We start from the raw sequence: 8,309 nt of genomic DNA on the forward strand, positions 1-8,309 counted from the left end.
GTGTGTGTGTGTGCGTGTGTGTGTGTGTGTAGCCAGGCTGAGCAGATGTTCCCCTCAGCACTCCCTGCTCTCTGTCTTGATCCAGACTGTACCATCCCCCAACCCTGGATCATACCATGTGAACTTACACACACACACACACACATACAGAGGCCTCTCCTCATTCTTATGCTATAACAAGCACAAATAGCATCACTGTATGTGTGTGTGTTAGTCTGGGCTAATTGAGTTGGTCTCAGAGCAGTCTGGGTTCTCATAACCACTGACACACACACATTCATTCACGTTACTGACATAGTTTCAATATCGCCAGCAAAAGACTTGAAAGAACAAAGTGAGGTGTTGCTCCAGTTGCTTTGGATAAAAATGTCTGCTAAATGCATAAATGTAATTAATTAATGTTAATGTTAATTAAAAGAACACACTTTCATTGGAAGTAAATGAGGCCAGCATATTTAAAAAAAATGAATAGATTTTTAATCGATTCTATATCTATTAATATTATTTTAACATTTTATATAAAATTGTAATATAATAAAAACTCTTAAATGCACACAAGTTTATGTTAAAACACACATAAGTTACAAAAACACAGTTAGTTATGTCTGTGAAGGTAAACAGTGGGGAAAGAAATTGCATGTTTATATTAGATCTGTGTATGTGTCAGCAGCGTAATATACAGTACCTATACTGCTGTCTATGCTGATAATATTACCCAAACAATAAAATAAAAACAGAAAATCACTCACTGCTCTGGACTGAATAACTTTTATAGCTTTAATAAGACAACATTTCTTACTTGAATGCTGCTTTTAAATGCTCTCGCGTGCAGATAAACATGGTGGATTGTGTGCGGCTCACTCAGGGCGGGTCTCTGCTAATACGGCGGTGTCCATCAACAGTCGTGGGCGGGGCCTGTAAAATGTGACATCACATTTGATAGATTCTGTGAGCTGCTTATTCTAAGACGCTGCTTATGATTTATGGGGATTAACAAAAAAAAAAAGGAACGGGTGGATTCTTATCATTATAGGGTGGTTGTGAACACACACTGCCAACACACATTTATGTTCAAACAACATGTAAAAGTGAATTTTGCATAATAGGTGCCCTTTAACGCGGTTAGATTGTGGAAACGATTTATACTGGCTCTGGTCATCAACCAAGTGCTTTCTGACATCCAGATTTGATGCAAATTTATGCTTCTTTTCTCAGTGATTTTTTTAACTGAATCAATTCTGTATGTCGCAGATGAGTAACACGGCAGGAAGATTTGTAAAACACCTCACACAGCTCTAACAAGCAGCCTTCACAGCAGCTGAGCTGAAAATCTAAGCCTAAAGAGGAAAATAAATATCTGAAGGGTCATGAAGTTCAAAGACAGGATTATGATTTCTGGGAAGTACAGCTGAGAAAAACAAGAAAAATACATGAATAGTGGAAGCCAGATGTTGATCTAATAGTTTGCGCTCACAGACAGAACAACTGTATGTGGATGAGATCCAAACCCCATCCTGCACCACCTGGAGGGAATGAGAGAGAGAAATAGAGATAGAGAGCTTAGGTTTCCGTGAGATATTATGTCTTGTAAATATTTTAAGAGGCACAGCTTTAATATAGTTTAAATTCCTCTGCACATTTGAGAAAACAGCTGCTACTGAGTTGATTGAGAGTTTTGTTTAATACACTATAGACACAAGCACTATGTTGTATAAAGTACCTGATAATCATACTTAAGTACCTGTATAAGAAAAGATACCCTCATGAAGGTACCTCAAGTAAAAGTTAAAGTAACCCATGGGAAACAGTCAGAAGGTTTACGACAGTAAATGATATTTGCATGTACTTACTGTAGGCATCAGAGTCCGTGTAAGAATATGAGTAAGATAGTGAATCAGAAAGTTGACAAGTTGCTTTGGTTTCAGAATGGTTTGTGAATGAATCGTTCAGATAAACTGTAAACCAGTAAACGATTTAATCAAACTGCCTCAATAGAATGATTTATTCACAACTGTATTGTTTCATAAATGTTGTCAGGTAAAAGTATAAATCAATAAATACATTAACACTCAATTGAGGTTTATAGGGGTAACTAACATGAAGCAATGCTTTATATTTTTAGTAGCAAAACAGTAGCTTGGTAGTTTTCATAATAGTGTAGCTTTTAACTTTCATATAAGATTTAGCAATTTTCTGCTTTGTCATTTTTTTTTTTTTTTTTTATATTTCTGTTTAACCTTATTTTTATTTCAGTTTTAGTACATCCACTTAAACTTATTTTATTTCAGTTAGTTGCCGATACCACATTTTTAATTTTCAATAAAGTTTCTTAAGTTTTTGTATTTTGTTCAATTTCCGAAAACAATTTTAGTACTTTTAGTTTTAGTTAACAATAACAACTCTGCAAATGAAGCATGGAGAATCTGATTTATTCCAGTGAATCGGTTCATTTGGATGGTTCATGCAAATTAAGCTGTTCAAAAATAAGTTTTTCACTGATTTGAGACTCTGCAAGTACTTACATGTTCATTTCCAATAGATTTTGCCCCTTTAAGTTGTGGCTAGATGGCGTGCAGTGCAACTAGATTACTTTTTCAAAACATTAGCTTGACTGTGGTTGAACTAACTACTTTAATATGAGTAACTTGTAGCCTGGTTAAGTTAGTGTATAGTGTAGAAGTAGCTTCTTCAACACTGACACCAATACATTACTACTTCAGAAGTAATTCCATAAGACAGAGCGGCTCGAAGTTGCATCCTTCAACCTTTACAAACTCCGTCCAGAGGCAAAAGAAAATTTGGTTTGCTAAAGAGAAACAGTGTGCTTAAAAAACATTTAAAACATTTAAATCATATCATACACATCATTAAAAAAAATATGCCCACATCAGGCGGCATTTGTAGTGTAGTGAGCTGTTGGTAATCCTCAGTGAGAAAATAAAACCTGCTTCACCTGTAGCACCTCCAACAGAGGAGCAGGAGAAGCAGCAGCTCCACCTAATTTACTCTATTTGTCTGTCTGTCTCTCTTTCTGCAAGATTTCATGGAGTGAGATACACTCGCTCTGTTCTAAAACCCAGTGCGCTGCCTCTGTAGACAGCATATTAAAGTCATTCTCGAAGTGAAAACTGTTCCAAAAAGCCAGCGATATTAAGTTGCCTTATAAGATGCATTTTGGTTAAATTTTTTACAGTTTTTACAGTTTTTTATTAATATTTTGAATTAGTTTTATTTTTATATTTTCAGTTTTCATTTTAATTTTAGTTTAAGTTTTAGTCATTTTATGTGCTTTTGCCATTTTATTACGGTTTTTGATATTTATTTTTAGCTTTATTTTTCTTTCAGTTTAAGCAATTTTAGTAATTCAAAATTACTATTTTATTAATTATATTAAATATATTTATTTCCTAATTTTTATTTTATATATATATATATATATATATATACATACATGCAGTGGGTACGGAAAGTATTCAGACCCCCTTAAATTTTTCACTCTTTGTTATATTGCAGCTTAAAGTCAAGCTTCCTGTGCGTTTCATATTTATGTGCAACACATAAATATTTTATTTATATGAGTTATTTATTTGATCATTGTGTGTAAAATACACACTTTCTGATTGTCATCTTATCCTTTTTCCAGTATAAAAAATGTCACGCCTAAGGTGGGAGCGGAGGAGACCCACAACGCCATTCGCCGGGCGTTCGATGTGTGGCAGAAAGTCACGCCGCTGCGTTTCGAGGCAGTGCCCTATAGCGACCTGGAGCGCAACAAGAAAGATGTGGATATTACTATCATTTTCGCCTCAGGTTTCCACGGCGATAGCTCCCCCTTCGATGGAGAAGGGGGTTTCCTTGCACATGCCTACTTTCCTGGTCCGGGGATTGGAGGAGACACACACTTCGATTCGGATGAGCCCTGGACTCTGGGGAACCCTAACCATGACGGTACGTAAACCTGGTTATTGGTGGCTAATAAACCCAGCTTTATTGGAGAATAAATCTCAGCTCTCTCTCCATTAAAGCAAATAACTTTGTTGTATGAGCCCTGCTTTTCTGGACTGCTCTAGAAAATGATGGAGTCTTACATGTTTAAGTATATGTACTTGGTAAATTTCAGCTTAAAGTCCTTTAAATTTAAAGCAATTGACATTTTGAGAGGGGAACTGGTTCTATGGAACTTTTGTATCAAGTAAACTAGATATTCAACAGCATAACTATATTTTGCAAGGTTTTCTGTCTGTGAAATAATCAGAACTTATTACCTATGGATAAATGTTCTGCTATTTTTCTCTGTCGCATCATAATTTGAGTTTTTCCACGCTGACCTATTATTGTTGTTGCACTGATTTCAGATTTACCCATCCCTAAACCATGTGTACAAACAAAAACAAACCGTGGTCTCTTTACATACCGGTCAGATGTCTCTTCCTGTCTTGGTGGGCATTTCTTGACCAGAACAAGCTGCAGTGTGGCTCAGACGTCTGTCCCTGCAAGACCAGCTTGTCTCTGTCCAGTGTTGCCAGATCTCTAGAAAAAATAAGAAACTCAGTCTGACAAACAAAGCCCAATGTACTCAGCTCAGCAAAATATGCCAAAATAAGCATTTGTGTGGCTTGACTGTGTTAATTGTTAAATGGGATAAGAACTGGGGGCCGAAATCTAACAAGCCTAAATACTGTAAGCAGCTGTAAATAAGCCCAAAAACTGCAACCTGTGACTTTACGGAAAAAAATTTAAAATACACACACACACGTAAAAGTCGTTTAAAATATGCACATTGCAACACTGCTTCTGACACCAAGTGTTCTGAATTAAAAGATATTATTTGCACAGAATATATGGTGTTGGGGCGGAGCCATGGTGCTGTCAATCATTCTGCAATTGCAGCCATTATTTTAGATGTGTCAGTTTAACCAATGTAACCAATTTCTCAAGTGGACTGTTAAAGTACAACAGTGTTGCCACATGCACTCAACATGCAATATCACACACAGTTCTGAAGCTTTACTATTCAAGATCACATCACCAAACCTGTTTCGCAACTTAAAGTCTTTGCAAGCATTTATATAAAAACCTGCTACTTACAAACTTTATCACTTGTATCAGAGTAAAAAAAAAAAAAGGGTTGAAATATTTCAAATGACATCATACTGTGAGATATAAAGTTGAAACAAGAACCAAGTCTCAATTAAGAAATATTAAGTCACCTTTTTGAGATATAAATATTGTGAGATATAAAGTTGCAACTGTGAGATATAAAATAGTTATGATATAAAAGTCACAATTGTTAGATTTTGTTAGATTTTGACATAAAATATCACTGTGAGATATAAAGTCACAGTTTAAAATATAAAATATTTTGTTGTGATTTTACAAAATGCAATTGTGAAATATTAAGTCAGATTTAAGATGTAAAATATTTGTGAGATATAAAGTCAGAATTAAGAGATATTAAGTCACATTTTGAGATATAAAAATACTGTGAGATAATACATTTGCAGTTGTAAGATATAGTCACATTTTAAAATATGAAATATTTTATTGTGATTTTAAAATATGCAATTGTGAGATATAGTCTGATTCAGAAGTCAGATTCTACAATATAAAACATCATTCATGAGATATAAAGTCACAATTACGAAAAAATACAGTTGCAATTTTATTTATTTTTACTTTGAGGCAGAAAAGCTTCTATACTTTTATATTGTCTCCTTCAAATCTAACTGCCCTCTCATCCATTTCCCCTGCACTCATTCCTAGCTATCAATTTTCTATATTTTCTACACTTGCCATCCTGCTTTTATAGGTAGCCTTTAGGTATCTGTCTCTCTCATTCACCACATTTCAAACTGTTGCCATTTCTGCCATCTATCCTATAATAGGCGTACTTGCATACACTCACAAACATCCACAAAGCACACAGTCTACAGGAGACAACACTTCTGCGCCTCTGTCAAATCAGTCCCCTGCCTGTTGCCGGGGAGGTGGCGATTGGTTGCCGGGCACAGTTGTTATGTTTAATTTGTTGACGTGCAGCGAGGGATTACAGTTCTCAGAAGCCTCACGTGGGCCGACACTTCCACTCGCTGGTTGTGGACATCCTCTCTACCTCTCCTCCGTCTCGCTGTCTTGTCAGGGAGTTCAGCTGTAGGTCAGCCAGTGTGTAAAGCAGTAAGTGACTGGGATTCTGGGAGTATAATAAGGGGGGACACAGCTCACAAGATGTTTAGTCTGGGTTAGGGGGACAAATTACACAGAAAAATGCGATTTTCTCTCTATTTTCAAATTCTTACCTTCTTTTTTACTTTTATCGCCCTGCTTGGTTTCAGAAATAGACACAGAACATTGCAGCTGGGCTGTTGAACCCTGTGTGTGTGTGTGTGTGTGGAACTACACACAAAAATGCGATTTTCTGGCTATTTTTTGAAATTCTTACCTTCTCTTTCACTCGTATCGCCCTGCTTGGTTTCAGAAACAGACACAGAACATTACGGCTGGGCTGTGGAACTGTGTGTGTGTGTGTGTGAAGGAGAGCAGTTAGACCGCACAGCAGGAACAATCTCCTTGTCTCGTTCTAGGCTGAGAGAAAGAGAGATTGTCTGGGACGATAAAGGTGAAATACACAGAATAGGGCGAGAAAACAATTTGTTTACTTGCACAACCACAGCTGTACTTTAGTTCCAAAACTGTGAATAGGTGAAGCTGTGTAGCTTCTTTCCTTCTGCTATGGACATCGTGGTGAAGTGGTTTAACCAAAAGGTTGGAGGTTCAAACCAACAGTTAAGTCCCCCTTCCTGAAATATAAAAACATTTACATTAGTAAAAGACATTGAGAAAAATGTATATTTTTCTAATATTAATAAAATATAAATAAAATATTCAGTGTGACATTATACAGATGTTTCTTTTATATTGTCATATTAAAGCTTTTCAGTTCATTTCAAATTTTTACCATTTTCACTTTTTACAATAAGTATGATTTTTCATGATTTCTGACTTTAGAACTTGACCTAAATTCTGTAAATATGTTAAATGATTAAATGTAATACATAAAAGTAATATAAACATCATGCAAGTTTTAATAGAGAGCGTGGCATTTATTTTTTATTTAAAAAAAATTTCAAGTTTATATTGGACTTTTATCAGACGCACATATGTTACGATTCAGATGTGTGAGGCACTATATTTTCTATTTTAAAATATTTATTTAAAAATAAATAAAACTATGACACTATGTTAACATGTTAATTGACATCCCAAAACATTTTTTTACGTAATAGACAGCATAGATCCCAGACCCTAGTTTGAAAACCCCTGCCCTGTCATCAAGATTTGCAAAATCTTGTTTTACACAAATTCAGATCTGCCTTCAGCAAACAAGAACTTATATGTAACAAGAAAACCTGTAATATTTCCAGCTACTCATACAGGCACCATACCTGCATGTTATACTCTTGAAAAGATAAGCATGTTTTGTTTTTCACCAAAATGTCCCCAGGGTGGGGTACATGCAGGCGAACATGGATTCCGACAGATTTGGAAGGTTTTTGCGCTCTTAAGTTGATGCGATAACATTGGCTCAGTGGAAAATATGGAACATTCATGTGCTGCACTCATGCAGGAAATTAAAATTCCAGAGTGATATTTTCTCTCCCTCACCCAAATCAGGGTGAGACGGGGTTTGCCGGGTTAGAAAAACAATCGAGAGTGAGGAATGCCCTTAATGTTTTGTGAATCCGGAGACATACTTAAATAATTGAAGAATTTCACCTACATTTCTGATGAACACATTTAGTCACACATGGGGCCGTGTGTAGCCTACAAGAGCAGGCCGAAATCGCGGCTTGTGTCAGAGCAATGGAGGGTGGGGAGGGGGGATAAATGAAGAGGAACGTATTGCAAATCCACATCGGTCAGTTGGTTATCAGCACAGAGAAAGAGGTGTGTGTGTGTGTGTGTGTGTGTGTGTAGGAATATGGATTAAAGATGTGCAAAAGGACATTTTTAGAATCTACCAGTCAGTGGGTTGCTTGTTGACTGACTAATCATAAGGAAGGCTTAAATGATAGACAGACAGACAGACAGACAGACAGACAGACAGACAGACAGACAGACAGACAGACAGACAGACAGACAGACAGACAGACAGACAGACAGACAGACAGACAGACAGACAGACAGACAGACAGACAGACAGACAGACAGACAGACAGACAGACAGACAGACAGACAGATAGATAGATAGATAGATAGATAGATAGATAGATAGATAGATAGATAGATAGATAGATAGATAGATAGATAGA

General features: G+C 36.3%; 1 protein-coding gene across 1 annotated transcript in view; it reads left to right on the plus strand.

The window, feature by feature from the left end:
• The window catches only part of mmp16a (matrix metallopeptidase 16a (membrane-inserted)), a 56,912-nt gene that overhangs the window by 18,979 nt on the left and 29,624 nt on the right, over nucleotides 1-8,309 (plus strand). Inside the window, exon 4 of the mRNA XM_016471936.1 lies at nucleotides 3,644-3,948. Coding sequence (XP_016327422.1) covers nucleotides 3,644-3,948 — 305 coding nt within the window. The remainder of the gene's footprint in view (nucleotides 1-3,643; nucleotides 3,949-8,309) is intronic.

Source organism: Sinocyclocheilus anshuiensis, unplaced genomic scaffold (genome assembly GCF_001515605.1).
Source record: "Sinocyclocheilus anshuiensis isolate Anshui unplaced genomic scaffold, SAMN03320099.WGS_v1.1 scaffold392, whole genome shotgun sequence".
NCBI lineage: Eukaryota > Metazoa > Chordata > Actinopteri > Cypriniformes > Cyprinidae > Sinocyclocheilus > Sinocyclocheilus anshuiensis.